General features: G+C 40.6%; 3 protein-coding genes across 4 annotated transcripts in view; 1 reads left to right on the top strand and 2 right to left on the bottom strand.

The window, feature by feature from the left end:
* The window catches only part of cabp2b (calcium binding protein 2b), a 40,225-nt gene that overhangs the window by 13,750 nt on the left and 7,074 nt on the right, over positions 1-19,401 (bottom strand). The window contains exons 2-3 of one of the 2 annotated variants that reach the window (XM_008278304.1): positions 18,669-18,675; positions 419-1,061 (exon numbers count right to left, since the gene is read on the bottom strand). In XM_008278304.1, coding sequence (XP_008276526.1) covers positions 419-502 — 84 coding nt within the window. In that variant the 5' untranslated portion in view covers positions 503-1,061; positions 18,669-18,675. Of the gene's footprint in view, positions 1-418; positions 2,116-18,668; positions 18,676-19,401 lie in introns of those variants that run through there. The other variant, XM_008278303.1, reaches the window with a different exon arrangement.
* Positions 4,239-11,693, bottom strand: LOC103354772 (nuclear factor 7, brain-like). The gene is made up of 6 exons (XM_008278302.1): positions 11,098-11,693; positions 10,314-10,409; positions 7,836-8,069; positions 7,589-7,611; positions 6,577-6,692; positions 4,239-5,767 (listed from the first exon to the last, which is right to left on the bottom strand). Exons 1-6 carry the CDS (start codon positions 11,614-11,616, stop codon positions 5,202-5,204), a joined length of 1,554 nt encoding a protein of 517 aa, XP_008276524.1. The 5' UTR covers positions 11,617-11,693; the 3' UTR covers positions 4,239-5,201.
* LOC103354800 (endonuclease domain-containing 1 protein-like) lies at positions 17,094-18,850 on the top strand. Its single transcript, XM_008278346.1, has 2 exons — positions 17,094-17,393; positions 18,011-18,850. Exons 1-2 carry the CDS (start codon positions 17,094-17,096, stop codon positions 18,617-18,619), a joined length of 909 nt encoding a protein of 302 aa, XP_008276568.1. The 3' UTR covers positions 18,620-18,850.

Consider the following 19,401-nt stretch of genomic DNA (forward strand, 5'->3'; position numbering starts at 1 on the left):
CTATGATAATACCAAAAACACAGCTTGTATCCCCCAATTTTTTTGCACTTTCACACTTTTAGAGGGAGTTTTTCAGTCTAAGACATAACAAAACTTAATAATTTAGGAGCTATGCAGACTTGTTTTCCTCAAGAAAGCAATTCTTCACCTGTTACATCAATTAGACTTCATTACTGCATTAAGATTATCTTCTATCACTGCATTTGGGACTAAGCTTAATGAAACACTATGAGAAGATCATGCAAAACTAAACAATGTGCAACTCAAATTGACATAAAATGTGACAAACGCATACAAGAAAAGCAGAGCAAAAGGTTGTTTTTTTTAAAAAGAATTTAACATTTCAGAGAGAATTACACACAGAAATACTTTTGAACAGACATAAAAACATGGTTGCAGCCTCCCCTCGTGTACACACCTGTTTTGCGCTCCTCTCACTCGCCCCGCTCATCGCTCCAGCACCGCCTCCTCCGGCGGACGGCTCTCGAATGAGCATGAACATCTCGGTGTCACCGGCTCACAACACTCTCTCTCTTCCTCACTCCCCCTCCCCCTCCCTCACCCTCGCTCTTCCCGATTCTCCTCTTTTTCTTTCCGCGGTGCCTGTTGCTGCTTTTAATTCAATGTGTTAAAAAAAATGTTTAAAAATCCCCAACAAAAAGTCACATGAAGAGGTCATCAGATTTGTCAGTTTCTCTCACAAAAAAAAATTGTGTCAAAAATTCTCCTCCATTTCAGGTTCAGTTTTTTTGTTTATTCCAGGTTTTATTTTAGAAATGAAAGACTGAATAAAGGGAGTCCAGGAAAAGTTGAAATGTTCCTCCTATATTATGTCCTAAAGGTGTTTTCTTCAGATGCTCCCGTCCATATCTCCTTCCTGGTGTGAGCAGGTGTGGAGGTTTTTATCATCAGCTGTAGTCTTGACTCCTGGATTGAGTTCCTGCACCTCTGCCCTCGCTCGCTATCTCCTGATCCTTTAGTTGACACTCTATACCTCCTGAACTTTACCTCTCTCGCGTTATCTACCTGTAACTCGTCGACCTCTCTCTCTCCTTCCCTTCCTCCTCCTTTTCCACCTTTTCCCCTTCATCACAGGTGGACACTCCTCCTGTTGCCGGGGTGCTTTGTCCAAACAACCCTTCCTGCCATCAGTGTCTGTAAAGCCTTCGTGAAATCTGCTTTCAGGCAAAATCTTATGTCATTCTGTTATGTTTTCCTGGCTCTTTACATTTTTCCATCTTATCTTTATGTTTTTCTCAGAATTGCTCTCCTCCCATCCTTGTCTGTTTCTTGTCACCATCATTTCCCCTCTGACACTAATCCTCGCTGCTCTCCTCACATCTCCTTCTCCCTCTCAATCAATCCGCCCTCAATCCGCTGTCAAATTTGGAGCCTTTGTTGTAACACAAATTAGATTTTTTTTTCCCTGCGATACCCAGGTCAGCTATTCATTCAGAGATACACAGAGGTGGAGGGATGCAACAAACTCAGCAGCCATGCGATGATGAAAGACTTTTGTTTGGCTGCAGCGCATCACCTCGGTGTTGTCCCGCATGTATAATCTCATCCAACAAGCATGGCTGAACCCACACGGCATGCACACACAGGTGAACATGTCACCACTGACCTCTATTTTTAGACATGACCGTTCACGGAAGCGTGTGAACATATTACGCTGCTTTTCGGCCCTCTAAAAACAGCCGTATACGGTAGCGTCGTAGTGTTTGTCCGAGGCAACTAATTCCACTAAAAGCATCAGCTTTCTATAAATAAAAGGCCACATCAATTTGTTTTCCCTTCTCTCTCTCCCTCTCACTCTCCTTACAGTAGAAAATGGGGACATTGGCCAGAGTCTGGCAGCTTTGGCCTGATAAAGCGTCTCAATTATCCCACTACTTTGCCCTCAGCTGCCCCCCCCGAAGTCTCCCTCCATCACTGCCTCCCCATGAAACTCCTGTTAACCCGCATTAAACATTCCTCCTTCAAACTGAAACCCCTCTTTATTCTCAAGACTCTGGGATAATGTATAGTTTGACTTTTCTCCAGTTCCTAATGAGGTTTCCATTAATCACTTAAACATCGTCGTTGAGTTGCCTCCGCGTCTTTCTTCAGCCCCTCTCCTCATTGATTATTGATGGGAGAGGAGAGGTAAATTCTTGAGTGGAGGCAGAAAAGGAGATCCATTACAGAAAAGCTAAGTTACAGAGCTGAGGGTTTAAAAATAGAGGTTGTATTTTGGGATCAGATCCATCACTCGAGAGAGAGAGAGAAGACGAATGGTGAATGAACAAGATGGGAACAGAAATGAGGGGTGTGAAAAAGAAAAAAAAAAAAACCCAAGAAAAAATAAAAAAAAAAAAAAACATGACTTTTCTTGTTTCTCTCACCTTGACCATCCCTGAAACCGCTTAAAGACAGGGATGAATGACAGAAGGCGTGGCAGCTGAGCAGTAACGTAGAAGTGAAGGCTTGTGTTACTGCATGTTGATCGGCCCGCAATAATATCTAATTACAGATCAGGACAGGTAGAGGAGAGAAGGCTTGGACTGCACATAACCCTGACAGGTATAGTCATGAGACCAGCGGCTTATTGTTAATGTATCGGCAGATGACGCCCACAGATAGACACGGAGAACAGATAAGTTTGATTCGGGTCAGACTCACTCTCATTACTTATTTGTTCGTAATAGTAGTCACAGATTACCGAAATGCTCAACTGGCACGGGGTGACTCATTAACCTTGCTTAACTGGACATTGAAAGAGGAACGCTGTGCGTATCTGTGACAGGTAAACACCAACCACACCGAGGACAAAGCTAATCAACTGATTATCTTGAGAAACAGGTGTTTGTAGCTATAAAACAGTGTTTAATGAATAAATGTTCAGGATTTTTTTTTTTTAGCTTTTTCCAGTTATATTTTCACTCTGTGTGTGTAGTGTGGGTGTGTTGTGTTGGATTTTATTGTAATATATGTTGAATCAAACTCCTAAGAATCCATAATGGGATATTTGCTGAAGGGAAGTTGAGTTCGATCAAACACCGCATCAGTTTTCACTTTCTGTAACCTTTCTACGGACCTCATATGCACTTTGCAACAGGTGTGTCGGTACATCTTAGACTCTCACTATCCTCCAACTGTCAGTGCTTAATTCCAGATGTTTTGAGTCTTGACTTTTTTTTCCTCCATCTTTGCATATAGTGTCCTTGTCTCTTCTCTTTTCTATGTGAGTTGTTGGGCTCTTTGCTCTTTATATACAGTGCGTAACAAACTTATCAGACCACCTAATTTGTGAAGCACTCTATAATATAGACCATCCAGCGTTATGAAGTGCTTTAATCCGCACTCAGCTCTCGACGTTTGACTATTTTGAACAAGAATGAGGAATTTCACCTTTTTATACCCAAATCTGAGCCGACTCACTGGGCTTCTTTGACAAGTCAGAAATTAATCAAGCATAACATTCAACCACTAAAATTACTTTTTATGTTCATGAATGCAGGTAAATAACAATATTTTGACATCTTAATCAAGATATAAGAAAGAATAATACTGTGCTTTACCATTTTTTCTTTTTTTTGGAAAATTTTAAAAATTTGAAAATTCATGTATAACAACAATAATTATATTTTAACATAAAAATATCATTTTGGTTCAAGAGCTTCTACATGCTGGTTTATTAACCATTACAGAAACTTAAAAAATGTTTTTGGTAATGACCAATGCTGTTAATGTAGGGAAGCTGTGGCATAAACCTTACACTGGGTGGTGATCTATGAAATTTGTTAATCACTGCATGTATATAAACCATCCATAATATTGTAATTTTGCTGTTCAGGCATCATCTATTGTATGTCCACGCACATTGCAGATGGATCTGTTGTTCTTCCTGATGCTTCTCACATTTTCTCTTAATCAAAGATATTCTGAGGGAAATTTTTGTCATTTAAATCGAAGCTGTAAGGACAGAGTGTGTCGCACACATTGGAAAACTTGTGATTTGTGCTCTACACACAAACATAAACTTGTCTGACCTAAATATTAGTGAAAAATAAACATGATCTGAGATGAACCTCTCTCTAAAAGCCTTAAGTGCGCTGCAGCTGAATAAGATTGGCCTCCATATGGTTCATAAAAGCGCAGAGCGGTTTTATAAAGAGCGCTGACAAACTCAGTGACGTTGCTTTTAAAGTTAGTTTTTGGTGCCCCCTGGTGGAATCAAATGTACCAACAAGAACCTCAGTAGTAAATGTAATGATATTATTAAAGTCTTGTGTCAAATATCAGCATTCACTCAACACATCATTGCTTTCAATGTACATGTCATAAAAATACCAGGATCGTATACATGAAAACGATAAAATATATTATGTTATATCATTAGATGTTGATTAGAATAATAACATTTTTTTAACATCTTTCTGTTCGAATGCATTTTTAGCGACAAATATGTCCTACTCCTTCTGTAAAGTATTCAAAGTCAATACAAAATTTTAAAGGATAAAACGGGTCCATATGGTTCTTACTGTTAACACATTTTATTAAAACACCAAAACCAACCAAGTGTTTGTCTGTTTTTCCATGTAAGACCTTTAATTTCTGATTAGGATGGAAATGTTTTTTTGTTTTTTGTTTTTTTAAACAGCCACAAATATAAAGTCTTGTGTTAAAAATAGTCTAAAATATAGCAAAAATAATGTTTCTAAACCTCTGGGCACTGTGGGGTTTATTCATTGGTTAGTATTTACAGCAGCAGGAGGGTTTACGAAGGACTGACTCAATATAAAAGTACAGTATGTGTTCATGGTAATAACGGATCATGATGCATTTCTTATAGTTGTGAAACAACAGCAATGGAGCTCTGTGACTCAGAGGAACAAAATAGAAGGAGTTATCCCTAAACAGACAACGCTTGATCAATCAATTGATTATTTTTGGTGGGTTTTTTTTTCTTTTTTTTTTTACTGTTGGTTGTCGACAGTTAGATCTTTTAGAGTGTCAATTGTCCAGTTTAGTTTCTTAAGAGAATTCCAGTTACCTGCATGTTTATCCTCATATAGCCAAGACGTCTTTCTGATAAGGCACATGTGTGAATGCTCATTAGATGAGTCCATCAAAGTTCGTTGGCTGCTGAATCTCTGTATTCAGTTTGAGTCTCAATCTGTTGATGCACAGCATCAGTTCTCTAGTAAAAAGGACATCTATCCCCAGTGTGGCGTTACTACGGTGAGCGGCTCCCGGTTGTGTCCGTTGATGATCGGCCAGGGATTGAAGTAGGGGAAAACGGGCTCTTTGAATTTTGCATCATAGAAGGTGAAGAGGTGGCTCATGTCTCCTGCATCATAAAATGCCACCTGACCACGCCCGTAGTCCAGATAGACCCCCACCCTCCTGGGGGGTTTAGCGGGATACAACATGCACTCCTCTGAGTCGGTGCACGCCTCGTACTCGCTGCTGCCGTCGCCACTGTCCCTCAGCACCATGGTCCAGAAACCGTCGTCTGGACAGAGGCTGATCTCCTCCTTCCTGTTGACGGAGGCCGTGGCCACGCCGAGACCCCACGCCGTTTTGGAGCCCACCTCCACCTCCCAGTAGTGTCTGCCCGAGGAGAAGGCTTCAGAGCCCAGGACGATGTTGTAGCGGGTGAAGCGCTCGGGGTTGTTGGGCAGGTTTGGTTGGATTTTTCCCACCTGGACGCTGGTGCAACACGGAGAAACCCACAGACAAGGATAGGCTGTGTCCGGGTTGAGGGTCACTGCTGTGACAGCTGAGAGGACATCAAAAAAAAATTAAAAATGGATCAATGCAACATGTTTACAGAGAATGACCGGAGGATGACTCCTTGGCGGTGACCTTCAGCGAGATACTGAATGCCAACCTGCGCAATTAGAGTAAGGTGAGCTGGATAAGAGACTCAGCTACATGGATACAAATAAAATATAAATGATGTTACTGAGATGTAATTCTAGAGATTTATTTAATCTCTGGAGTTCTGTCTAGTTTTACCAAATCGGTAACAATATATGATGACATGTCTTTGGCAAATTACCTAAAATACCCAAATAAGTCTTTGTACACCTGACTTTGCTCAGTGACACAGCATTTAAGTTTAGAGGGCAGATACAATCATGTTTAAACCTCCCCAGATAGAGCAGATAAACACTAGACTGAACAGTACATGCCAAGGGCAAAAATGTGTTTTGTAGCACCAAATTTACATGTCAAATGTGATATTCTAGTCATGGAGAGTATTACTGAGCCTGTGAAAGCAGTTGTACAACATCTTCTGTTGCTTTGGAGGAGTTTAGACAATGACTAAAGCGGTATTGCCTGTTTGTTTGTTTTTTGACAGCCTGCACAAAAACCTTTGAGCGTTGTTTGAAAAGATGTGGGTGGTTAGCAGGTAGAGAAAAACAGACAAGAAATGTTTTTGTGTTGCAGCAAGTGTCAAGTGAGGATATGTCAGCCTCCACTGCATCTGTCTTTACTATGTGTGTTTTCCTGACAGACAATAAGCAATAAGTGCACTTTTTTTTTTCTTGTTCCTCTGCTCAGGTGGTGTTTATGTCGTCGTACCTGGTTGAAAAATGGAGCTCATTTTTCTCCAGGTTCTGTACTGCAGAGGTCCCAGAAACTCAGCTGACTGCAGATCCACCGCCACCTCCGGGGGGCGCTCAAACAAGCTCTCAGCCCTGACAGAGAGACAGAAGTAATATTATGGAGGATTACAAAATGTTAATTTGTTGAATCAGTTTGTTTTCCGTTCACACACACACACACGACAGGGCTCCAGAAGGAGTACTTTCTTACATACGTTTAATTCAGGTGAAGCTCAAAAGGGCAACAAATTACTTATGATACCTGTTTTTTTTAACTATTATTTTAATGAAAAATGTATGAATCTCTAGTCAGATGGGTGCCTGCATGCTGCTTGAACCTTACACCAGAACAGTCATCGTCACATTTGTTCTTGCAGAAAGAGGTATTTAGTAATTTATGTGTAATCGTAACCTAAATTTCCTAAGATTTAGAACTGCTACATATCATTTTACTCTTTACAACATGACTCAGTAATCGCACTCTCAGAGTCCCATGACTGTCTGATGCTGAATGCACTGACATTAATTAAGAAATTATATTATCTTAAATGCTAAACTCTTAATCAGACAGACCTGGGGAACAGAGTGCCTCAGTCTGCTCTGGTGTTTGACCTTAATAATACTCAGGTAATGTGTCACCTAGATAAACTGAAACTAGATGATTGAACAAATGAAAAATATGTGTTGCAGCACTGGGGAAATGACTGTTTAAATTTAGTTTTAAATGGAACAGATGTCAGGTCTACGGAGGCACTTGCTGACTTCCTGTTTCTTAGTAGCCACAAGCTGGCATGAGAAGGTGTGACAAATGTGACTAGAAACCACAGTCGTGACCTCACATCCTGTTTCAACAACACTGTTTACTTGTGAAACCTGAAGTGGGACGACGATCATGTAGACTTTAAAGGGGAGGTGACCTACATATCAGAAAAACTCTGTAAGAAATCACTGTCCTCAAATGATTTTGACCAGATCAGAATGATACTCACCCTCCAATGAAATCTTTGATTCCCTGAAACAGAGCAGATCAAAACAAGCCTATGATTACAAAATATTTCAGTCTCTGCTGAAACATGCAGATGCCATCTCTGACACTGAGCCTCTAGATATTCTTTCAATCGTCTTTTGTATTTGCTTGGCTTTAATCTTTAAAGCAACTGACACGTTAATCTATCCGAGTTAGAGAATGCAGCTATATAACAGATTTGCTCCTCTGTCCTGCCTCTCCTCTCTCACCTTGAGTTGCTCTGGGTTTTCTTCTTCCCTCAGTTTGAGACGAAGTTTGTCAGCCGTAGTTTCCAGCTGGCTGATTTGCTCTGTGGCCTTCGTGAGCGCTTCTTCCAGCTGGTTGAGTTTCTTCTCTTTCTGCTTCTGCAGTCTCTCCTTTATGCGTTCCTCCTCCTCGAGTAGGAATTCTTTCAGGCGGCCAAACTCTGCAGTGACCATCTCCTCCAGATCTCCTGCTCGCTCCTGAAACACAGAGAGGACAAACACATTTTGTAGCTTTGTAAACTAAACTGAAAAGTGGAGCCTTTGTGCATCATATTCAGGTGAAGAACTCTTTTGGTCAAAATCTAAATAAAAATTTTAGTCAAGTGAAGGTAAAAAAACTAACAAAAAAGTTAGAAAGTGGACAGAAAATTTTCTTCCTCAAATCAAGACAAGTCAGTGCTGTTACCTGGTTAAAGAAAAGCATGAAAAACATTACTGAGTTCAAAGCAGAACCTATCTATCCTGACTGAATTATACAAGGGCAATGAAATGCTGAGTTGTTAGGATGAAATTTTAAAAGATATCACACTGACAGAAAAAGCATGATGTTTACTGGTCATTCTGTCGGGAATGCTTCTACTGGTAACTTCATTTTGAGTTAAGTAACTGAGTTTTTAGTTTCAGTGAAGCACACACACAACAGCAAAATTCACAACATGTGAGGCTCTCGAGCGCTTTTGAACTCTGTAAACAAGCGCTTATATAATCTTCGGGAGGATGTTTGTTTGAACTTGCATCACTAAAGCTGAGGAAGGCAAAAATCTGAAAAAGGCAAAAAATAAGTATGTAAATAAATCAACGCCGGAATCTGAAAATACAGCCGTCCTCCTGCAGCTGTTCCCTCTCTGTCCTTCTCATCACACAAGTGAGGGCACATGCATATGAAAAAAAAAACATGCAAAATAGTCAATATAAAAGTCCACATTCACCTGTGACTTCTACAAAAATTATTTAATAGTGCAGATCTATAATTAAAATGAAATACACAGAGCAATACTGACCATGTTACTACCTGATGCACCAGAAGAAAAGTAGGATTTGTGTTAAACAAATAGTTCTCTGCTCTTTCTAACACTACAGGAATAAACCTGCACTGCATCCAAGCACAGAAAACTGCTCACTTTCTGCTCTGTTTGGTTGGCACAAAAACCATTAACCATGTTGAATCTTAGTGCAAATGGTGAGCTACATAGTTTGTGTTTGTGATGAAGTGAACTAGTGACACTAGACTTTTAATGGTTATATGTCTCTGTTGGTTTTGTATAGTTTGTTTTTTTGCCATCACACTTTAACTATGCTCTAAATACCAGTAATGCCTTAGATTTAAAAATAAAGATGAGAAATAATTAGAGTAGTAGCACTGATATTGCTTGGTTAGGTTCAGGATAGTAGCATGATCTGGCTTAAAAATACGATGCTTTCACAGTATGCTTGAAGCTTTCCCCCTCATTTCTCAGTTACCAGGGTGACGAGTCCCACCCCATCAAATATATGATCGATTGGCTGAAAAAGAGGAACAGTAAAGCAATAAAAGAAATGACGAAGGTATTTTGATCTGAAATGTATTTGTGATACGCAATGACAAGCATAATCTGGCAGAAAATAAAATTTCTAAAAAACATAAGCGAGAACAGAGTTTAGTTGTAGAGAAACATTATCTCCTGGAGACAGGGCTACTGAGATATACTGTGTTTTGTTAAAAAAAATAACCAACTGATAACCAGATTTCTACGTTTGTCATTTTACACAGAGCGACAGAAAGAGAAACTTGCAGGAAAAGACAAACCGACTAACTTCCCCTGAACCTTGCTCAACCGCATCCTGTCATACTGACTGAAACGAAGAAGTGAAAACCTGTGAGTCGACACATAAAGTGGGTCAAATGAACGGAGCAAAATATACAGACGTTCCAACATTCAGACAGACGGGCTGAACAGAAAGAGGCAGTTTGTAGTGTAGATGTGAAGTTATCTGATGCTGCAGAGACGTTCCAGTGCGGCAAACACAACCCTCATATCTGCGTTTGACACACTGTGACCTCAATTTAAGGCGAATCCTGCGGTGGTGGTAAAAACAGATAATCTAAACTCTGTCCGCAGCTATGTGTGAGGCTGTGTGACTGGCAACGTTTGTGTACATTCTGCCAAAATGTGTAGCCTGTGAAAGAAAACAGACGACATGTACCCATGAACCACCTTTTTAATTTCAGGACAAGCCCCCAGCTAAAGACAAGAATCATCAGACAAGACTAAGTAACAACCTGTTACGTCACTGCCAGTCAAAAGTACAGTGAGTCATTCCTCGCTCACGTCTGTCAGGTAAAGGTGGAGGAATGCAGGTGAACGTTTCCTCGCCACCAGAATTTCAGGTTGTGTTCACACACACAAGTGTTTTGTTCTTTCACAAAGCTTCCCAAACAGACACAAACACACATGTGGATACCTTAATGAGGAGGATCTTTTCGTTGGTTTGGCTTTGGAAGAGTGTGGCCTCCTCGGCCTGCAGCTGAACCTTCTCAAGAGCCACGGACAGCTTTTCCTGTTAAAAATAGACAATCACATGTTGTTACAAAGTGGAACCAGATAGTTAATTTGATTGCTGCCTGATTCTGAACAACAACATCCCATTATTAATGCGAGTCATATGACAGTCATCCATCCTGAGTTCTGACACATAAATCCAAACAAAATGGGAATTTAGCACCAGCAGAAACATGTTAAAGCTCACAGCGAGGCCTCTCCGAGTGAGTCTGCAAACAAGCTCAGCTGCACAGTTAAAAGCGTGGAGAGGCTCACAACGGCCTGTTGAATTCCTGTAAAACACAAAGTACCCGGAGGCTGCCGGGGCCTACAGGGAGTGTGCTTTTAAAAACACGACTGCCATGTCACTGCAGTTGCTCCGCCAAAACCCTGTTCGATCACACCAGAGCCGATCAGGTTTATTTAAAATTAGAAAGTAGGTTTGATTGGGCTTTGAGGAATGTTTTGAAATGCATTTCACTCAATGGACAAGGAGGGGAGTGTCAAATGGGGATTGTAAAGTGAGGCACACCCTAAAACAAACGATTTGACACTGTAGAGCAAACATGGAGCAGAAAATAAAGAATGATATAATAGAAGCTTTGTAGATTCATCATGATGACAAAACATGGTGACATAAGTAGTTTACAAGCCTGATCTAAGGTTTGTACGCATATTTTGGTTTGAGGGAAACTGGGCCACAGTACCTTGTAGTTTTCAAAGGCCTCAGTAATGGGGATGACATTGTGGGTCTTGTGGTCTCGGGACATTCCGCACACCAGACAGATGGGCAGCTGGTCGTCCTCACAGTAGAGCTTCAGCTTCTCCTCATGCTCCTCGCACATATCCATGGTGAGGCGCGGCCAGTGCCCGATGGACGAGGCCACGCTGCTCATGCTGGATCCGGGTTCGCGTTCCTCCGGCATCTCCAGCTCCCCCTCCGGCTCCCATCCCAGCGTGCCCGCGGCCGCGTCCATGGCCCGGGCTCTGCGCACGCTGTCCACGACGTTGCACAGGAGTGAGTTGGGTCGAAGTTTACGCGCGCACGTCTTTCTACACTTTGGGCAGCTGGAGAGCTCGTCCGCCTTGGCTTCCCAGCACTGAACGATGCACACCTGGCAGAAGTGGTGTCCGCACTCGAGGATCACAGGGTCACGGAACAGCTCCAGACACACCGGACAGGTGAGCTCCGACTGCAGCTCCTCAAGCGCGCTGGCCTCCGCCATTCTCCGCTGCGCACATAGTCCTGAGGAGAAACGCTTGATGGAAACACTGCGACAAGTAAAGACTAGACTGTTCTTCCGTTCACACAGAGAGAGGGACGGAGGGAGGGGTCTGAGGCTGACAGCACAGCGAATGCCTTCACGGAAGAGACGGAGGGGCGTGCAGAGACAAGCAGAACCAAACAAATGTGCAGACATAAGTAAAAAAAAAAAAAGAGAGAGAGAGAGAGAAACAGTGTAAGTAAGTACCAAAGAAAATCAGGCCTCCTGTGATTTCTCTTATGATGTGCAACTTTACCCTCATCAAGTATTTAGAAGTTTCACCTAATAACTTGTTCAATTTATAAATCATAGAACATTTAAGCAGTAAATGTGAAGTCTTTTGGGTTGCAGATTGTAAAGTTTGTCCAAGTCATTAGTCATCTGTCACCAGTAAAGAGGAGACTAATAAACACCTGAACTACACATCAGAACCATTTTGACTTGATAAAAGTACAGTTTATGGCAGAACAGCTGGATTGCACTGCATTATACATTAAAGAAGGAATATTAATTGTAATAAGTCAGTGTCATGTGCTTTATAACTTTACTACTTTAGTTTAACTGTCAGTCTAACTTTGTACTTTTCTATTCTACTCTTATTTTTTAGTTTTAGTAATCCATTGTACCTATATGTGATCGTTTTTTAAAGAAGCATTTGTTCCATTTTTTCTAAAAAAAAATATTTAGCACCAGAAGTCTGCCAGGATTGATAAAGTTCAATCTTGTCTTATCACCATTATTCTTATGTATTTGGGCAGCATAAGGGAGCTTTCAGGTCTCATTAACTGTGGTGTAAAAACATATTCAACTTCTTTATCCAGTAAAATCTCAGTTAAAGTTTAGAATAATAATAATAATTCCAAAACTATAAATAATGTCCACATAAAAAACAGAATTTTTACAAATAGACTTTTGCTCATTTTACAACATTTGATAATAAAATGACACTATTTTACTATATTTAAATCAGGGAAATAAATATGCTATCTTACAGATATGTTAAAGTGCAAATGTACATGTTAACAGTAAAAATATATATAACAAAGACGAAAAAAAATGTTTTCTAACAATTTGCTGTTATTTTACAGACCCTAACCCTAGCCCTGTTTTATTACATTACAGATAATATGTAATAAAATGTAAAAAATTAAAACAGGCCAAAGTGTACACAGTGTCCACATCAAAAAGCAGTATTTTTACAAATAGGAATGTGTTTTTTTACAACATCCATCCATCCATTATCTACACACCACTTAATCCTCACTAGGGTCGCAGGGGGGCTGGAGTCTATCCCAACTGACTCAGGGTGAAGGCAGGGGACACCCTGGACAGGTCACCAGTCTATCACAGGGCTACACTTAGAGACAGACAACCAAGCACACTCACATTCACACCTACGGACGATTCAGAATCACCAATTAACCTCAACATGTTTTTGGACTGTGGGAGGAAGCCAGAGAACCCAGAGAGACACTGTATGGGAAGAACATGCAAACTCCATGCAGAAAGATCCCAGCCATGCTAACCGGGACACAAACCGGGGATCTTCTAGGTGCGAGGCAATGGTGCTAACCACCAAGCCACCTTGCAGCCTTATAACATGTGATTTTAAAATAACACTATTTAAATCAGCTAAAAATATCAATACTTTCAGATATTTGTTATTATTTGTTACACTTTTTACAGTTTTTCTCCAAAATCATATTCTACTTTATTTTTAACGTTTTTTTTTTCTTCTTTCACCCTTTTTAAACTTTTTTTTTTTATTGTACATAATCTTTAACACAATGTCCAAAACACACCCTCTGAGTCATTAGAATAAGACACAAAACAAGGAAGAAGATGATAAACCAATGAGTAAGGCCACGTAACTCATCTCTGTGTGGAAACAGAGGGTTAATTCCTGGCCATTCACAGATTACAGCTCATCACTAATGACTGGAAGTGAAGCAGCGTAACCAGTTTCACTAAGTTGACCGAGTTCAGTTTCTGGATCACGGTCAATCATCCATCTGCACGGTGTCGTGCCTCTGAGTCCTCACTAGATGGCCATGATGTGCAGTCTAAACATGTACATTTCACTGAGATTCAAGCAGAATGTATTCTTTCTGTCCTAGAATTTCTCCTCAGACAGTAAATTACCACATTTTCAGGTACATTTTATGGTGATGGTTTTTGCAGGGGACTTAAGCATTTATCTGGAAAATCAGCATTGGTTCTGGTAGGGTACATTGAAAGGCATCATATTTCTAATGTCCACCTTAGTCTAAACATTTGTGTGCTTATTAACAACACAAAATCCAATCTGCACTCTTCAATCTTTTGATTCCAGCAACACCAGGACCAGGATTACTGAGATTCAAATCAATACGGTGAAAAGTGGTAATATTGTTTTAATCCGTTTATTGAGTTATTAATATGCTTCTAAATGCATTTACATCACCACTGTTTGGTTTGCAAGAGATTCTGAGTTCATTTTTCTTTCTTTGTTAATTATTTAATCATGTATGTGCATGTTAAAACATAAGAAACATTTTAATGGTGAATAATAATCACAGCAGTGCATGAATGTTAATTAACATAGTGCCCACAGCAGCAACGAAGCAAAGGGTCCATCCACTAATGAGCAAACATTAGATTCTTTGTATGAATCACATTTGTATTGATACGCAAAACAAGATTAGTATCAGTAATTTAAATATTAACATTACGGTCTCAAATCTACCAAGCAGTTTCCCCAAAATGTTTATATTTCCCGCAATCCAGCATTCCCTTAATGCGGTGAGTTCTCATTTTCCACAAGCTGAAGCGTTAACATATTGAGCTAATAGTGAAAATTTCTGGTTCCCACAAATTTTTCGCTGAGAAGACAAATTCTAGACGACATAGAAACCAGTGACAGACAGAAACAGAAACAATGACAGCTAATGAGAGGAGGTCAAAAAGTTTGCAGAACAGGATATTCAACCAGGCGTAACACAAAGTTTCTTTACATATCTAGACAACGCAACATCGCACGAGTTCAAACATATCAAGTTTACTTGTTACAACATACTTGTGTGATCCTCAGAGAAATTCTAAAATGATGACCATCAAGCAATGATGAAAAACCAAAATTTTGAGTTTAGGACAGGAATAAAGTTCCTCATAAAGAGCAACCAAATGCCAAAAAAAAATCACTGGCAACTGGCTGAGGTACATGGTGATAATAGTTCTGCATATTTAACTGTGGCAAAATGGTCAGCTGAATTCAAAAGTGGACACAGCTCACTGGAAGCTGAGCCACGGTCAGGTCGGCCTGCTGATGCCATCACAAAGGAAATGATTACTTCTTTGGAGACCCTCATAATGAATGATCGGCAAATTAAGGTTGATGAGATAGTTAGGCAGTATGAGATTTCCTGTGGAAGTGTTTGTACGATAGTCCATGAACATCTTGGGATGTCAAAGACGGGTCCCCAGAAACCTTAATGTTCAGGGTTGCTTCCAAAGCCTTCAGTCAAGTTGGGAGCTTCTTGGCATTTACAATGACAACCCAAAGAGCTTCTGTGCATGTTTAGTGACTGGAGATGAAACATGGATTCATCAGTGTGAACCAGAAACCAAAAAAAGAGTCCATGAAATGGAAACACCCTGGCTCACCCCTGCCAAAGAAAATCTGAACCCAACCATCAGCTGGCAAAGTCATGGCCACTGTTTTGGGATTCTAAGGGCGTATTGTTGATTGATTACAAACCTGCTGGAAGCTCTATCACCGGGTCTTACGATACAGATCTAATGAAGCAACTGAAAGTTATTATTAAAGAAAAAAGGAGAGGAAAGTTGAGCAAAGGTGTATTGCTTCTGAACAACAATGCTCCTGTACACAAGTCACAAATTGCACAAGTTCCTATTCTCGAAGGTCCAGTCCAGTACAGTCCAGATCTGGCCCCCAGTGATTATTACCTGTTTAGAAATTTGAAATCATGTTAGTGTGGAACCAGATTTCCTGATGATGATGAGCTCCAGGCTGCCTCAGAGGCATGGTTTGAGGCCCAAACTGAAGACATCTATTTTAAAGGTATAGACAGTCTGAAGGAACAGTGGGCTTGGTGCATTGAGGTAAATAGGGACTATACTGAAAAATAATAGTACAATGCATTGTCTGCTGCTGCAGTATATACCTCGTTCTATGAACTTTTTGACCTCCCCTTGTAAAACTGGAGACAGAATCTTTGCAGAGAAGAAAAAAAGAAAAAAAGAACAGGTTCTGAATGGGGCACACACAAGACAACAACTTCTAGCAGCCGGCAAGCAGATGCTGCTCCGTCAGTTCCTGTAGCATTTGGTACATCTTCTTGTCTTTTTTGGCCTAAATATAGTCAGAATCTGTCATGTGTCAACAGATTGACATGCTGTAACAAAAGAATCTCCAGTTTTAGACCTGGAAGATTTCTTAAACACAGACATTCTGGCATGAAATAAATAAATGTTCATTTTGTAGTAGAAAAAGGGGGCTGGATCACACTTCTTAATTCAAAGCATTTTTTAACAGACAGCTAATGAAGTCAGGATTCAGATCCTTTTTTTACAATTTCATCAGAAGCCCCTTGATTGACCTTTTCCATCAGTTCTTCTTCATATGAGATCTAAGCAACACTTTTTAAAAATCTGTTCCCATTTCCGAAGGAGTTCTTTGTCTTCCGAGCCCAAGGATGGACTTTTGTTGAACCTAAGGCCAAACAGAATGCATTGCTCTCTGCAGTGTTCAGAGAAAGTGATAGAATGAACAAAAGTATTTCATTTCTTTCATTCTGAGATCTTCAAGGTCTCTTGAGAGAGACTGAGTGAATTGTGCCGATGGCTGAAAAATGTCCTTAAAAAAAGGGGCCATGGAACTATATTGTTTGCGCCTTCTCCTTCAGTGTATATAAAAGTCTCTGATCTTGCTTGAGTGCTAGCACTGTCAAAAGAGGACATTTTCCACCTGCAGCAGAGAAGCGCAGCGGAGATACAGACTTCTAATTTTGAAGAAATCTAATAGAAACAGGATTATTCACACATATCCAAGCAAAACACAGCAGAAATAGGTGCTTCTTAGCTTGCAGACTGCAAATTTCCAGAGTAGAGAAATGTTCAGGTCAGTCGTAACTTCCCCAGCCTGACACAGTCACCTAAAGATGGGAAATACATAAGACAAGATGAAAAAAGGATATGGAAACCGGTGTTTCCCAGAAGGTCGTATGTCTGCTGGACAGGGGAAGTTTTATCTTAAACATGGGCCCTGTGTTAAAACTGTCCACCACAGCGTTTTTGCTCTCAGTATATATTCGAGGAAACCCCACTGATAGCTGCATTTCGGAAGCTGCACTGACACTAAACAAACAGAGAGGAAGTCAGTCAACAAAGCCTGTGTTTGCTAGCATCTCTGTCCAGCCAGCCCGCTCAGCCGTTACAGGATGTCTCAGAGGAATCCGCTGCAACCCTTCATAGGAGCTCTGTTCCTGCTCCTCTTTGGTGGCCTCGTCGTGGGAGAGGTCGACAAGGACTTCTCCCACTGCCTTGATTTCTTCTACAATAAAACTCCACCTATGGGTGTCAACGCAGCAGGATACCAGCCAATATGCCAGCGCTACAAAAATCAGTACCACTTTGCCAGCCTGTACGACCGTCAGCGTCGTGCACCTCTGTTCTCTGCGTACATACTAAGTCCTGCAGATGGTAAACGGCCCGGTTCCACTTGGATGTATGAACCACAGGTAGGTCGGAAAAGAGGCATCCAGTTACTTTACAGACTAATAGTATCATAGTGATTGTCATGTATTTATATATGCTGAGATTGTATGATGCTTTCAATAGATTATTGGGCAAAACCAGTGTTAAAATGAGGACAAAGTCAAGCAAGTTATAGTTTTTCTGCAACAGAATATAAATTCATAAGTGCATTTTTGTTAAGTTCTTACTGTCAAAGTGTAGAGTTATGTGCAACTAAGTAACTTCCACATAGTCTTAAACAGAAAAAAGAAACATTTTGCATTTCTAAGTAAATTAGGGGAAATGCAAATTTAGGATAGGAAGCTCGAGTATTTTGGTATAATTGAAATGTCATTGTGGTCAATGTGTCACTAGTGTGAATAATTTTTTTTGCCATTAACTTAGAGGTAAAGCAACATCTTCCAAACTGAAAATGCAAAAATGTAGTCATACGTGTTGTCTTTTCTGTAGTGAGGTTGTAAAGAATGCTTGTGCAAAAGTAAGGGCACTGGCTTACACTTACATGAATGATCACCTCAAACTGATTAAAACATCAGTTAACAGCAAAACACTCTTTTGCAGCTTTTAAACAGAGAAATGTGTTTCTTTCACCGTCTTTCAGTTGGCGTTTTCCCGTGCGAGCCCAGAGATGAAACCTTTTAACATCTCTGTCGATCAGAATGTGATTGAAAGCCAGGCGGTGCTTCAGGACTACAGGAACTCCAACTTCACCAAAGGCCATCTCAACCCTAGTATGCACCAGAAGACCAGAGAAAACCGAGAGGCCACCTTTACTCTGACAAATATCGTCCCTCAGCGGGCAGGCTCCAACTCTGGCCCCTGGAGCAGGCTGGAGGGAGAGGTGCTGAGAAAGTTCAAGGCCTACTGTGAAGGCCCAATGTATGTGATCACCGGGGCCATGCCTTACAACTCAGGGGGACGCTGGATTAATAACAGGGTCTCTGTTCCTGAGTACATGTGGTCTGCCTACTGCTGCCCGTCATACAAAGCCACCCTTCCTGAAGCTGAGCGGCAGTTTTTCCCAACGTATGCTGCAGTGGGAAGAAACGACCAAACCAGCGGAGAGGAGATCGTGCCAGTGAATATGAAGGCGAAGGCGGCGGTACGTGGCTATGATGTGAGGCGGATGCCTTTGGAGACCCTGGAGCTGATCCTGGAGCAAAGACTGGCCATTCCCATCAGTCTGTTTGATGGAAACTGTCAGAATTAAAGGGCTGCTAGTTAAACTCCAGCAACGAGCCAAGCAGACTTGACTCAACTTCTTCACTGCTGCTTTAATTACAGAATAAATATTTGATTAGCCAGAACATGATGATTGTCTCATGATGTTTAAACTTACTTGATTTTGTCATATTTTTTTTCTCACATGTAGATGTCGTGTTGCAGTACCTCTAATAATTTCTTGGCTTACTAATAAAACAAGGCTGATATGGGTAACAAAGAAGAGACTCTTTTTGAATTTTTATGGGATTTTTTTTTCATCATTTTTAGAACCAAAAAAAGCAAACACACTAAAATGAAATATAGATAACACACAAATGTCTAATTATTTGCAGCATCCCTGAAAATACAGGGTTTGTACTGAATTAACAGAAAAGAAGCTTCAAAATAAAAAGCACAACAGACTTTTTATCAGTTGACTATGCACCTCACAAATACTTTCCCTGAAGAAGATCTTCGTGAGGCTACCTGGTAAAACACATATTTGTCTAAAAGTTCTGCAATTTAATTTGGCAGACGCTTTTATCCAAAAGCCACGTACATCTGAGAGTAGACATAACACAAACAGGGATCTAGTCAGGAGAAAACACCCTGGACAAGAGCCATAGAACAAGTTCAAGTGTGATAGGGCGTCGATGCCAACAGCAGGACTTTTTCCAGTACAATCCTGCTGCAGGATGCTTCAAAACTATTTCTGGTCAAAAGAAAATAAAATGTTTGCGTTAATGCAATACAAACAAACATGGCGTTTGTATATTTCTGCAAAAAACT

Source organism: Stegastes partitus, unplaced genomic scaffold (genome assembly GCF_000690725.1).
Source record: "Stegastes partitus isolate 25-593 unplaced genomic scaffold, Stegastes_partitus-1.0.2 Scaffold120, whole genome shotgun sequence".
NCBI classification, from domain to species: Eukaryota; Metazoa; Chordata; class Actinopteri; family Pomacentridae; genus Stegastes; species Stegastes partitus.

What these genes read in the sequence shown, in the direction of transcription:
- LOC103354772 (XM_008278302.1), bottom strand. Translation starts at nt 11,616, where the DNA reads ATGGCGGAGGCCAGCGCGCTTGAGGAGCTGCAGTCGGAGCTCACCTGT. An exon ending in AGGCCTTTGAAAACTACAAG is followed by an intron (nt 10,410 to 11,097) that starts GTACTGTGGCCC and finishes TATTTTTAACAG; the next exon opens with GAAAAGCTGTCCGTGGCTCT. An exon ending in ATCAAAGATTTCATTGGAGG is followed by an intron (nt 6,693 to 7,588) that starts GTGAGTATCATT and finishes TCTCTCTGTCAG; the next exon opens with GGCTGAGAGCTTGTTTGAGC.
- LOC103354800 (XM_008278346.1), top strand. Translation starts at nt 17,094, where the DNA reads ATGTCTCAGAGGAATCCGCTGCAACCCTTCATAGGAGCTCTGTTCCTG. An exon ending in CTTGGATGTATGAACCACAG is followed by an intron (nt 17,394 to 18,010) that starts GTAGGTCGGAAA and finishes ACCGTCTTTCAG; the next exon opens with TTGGCGTTTTCCCGTGCGAG.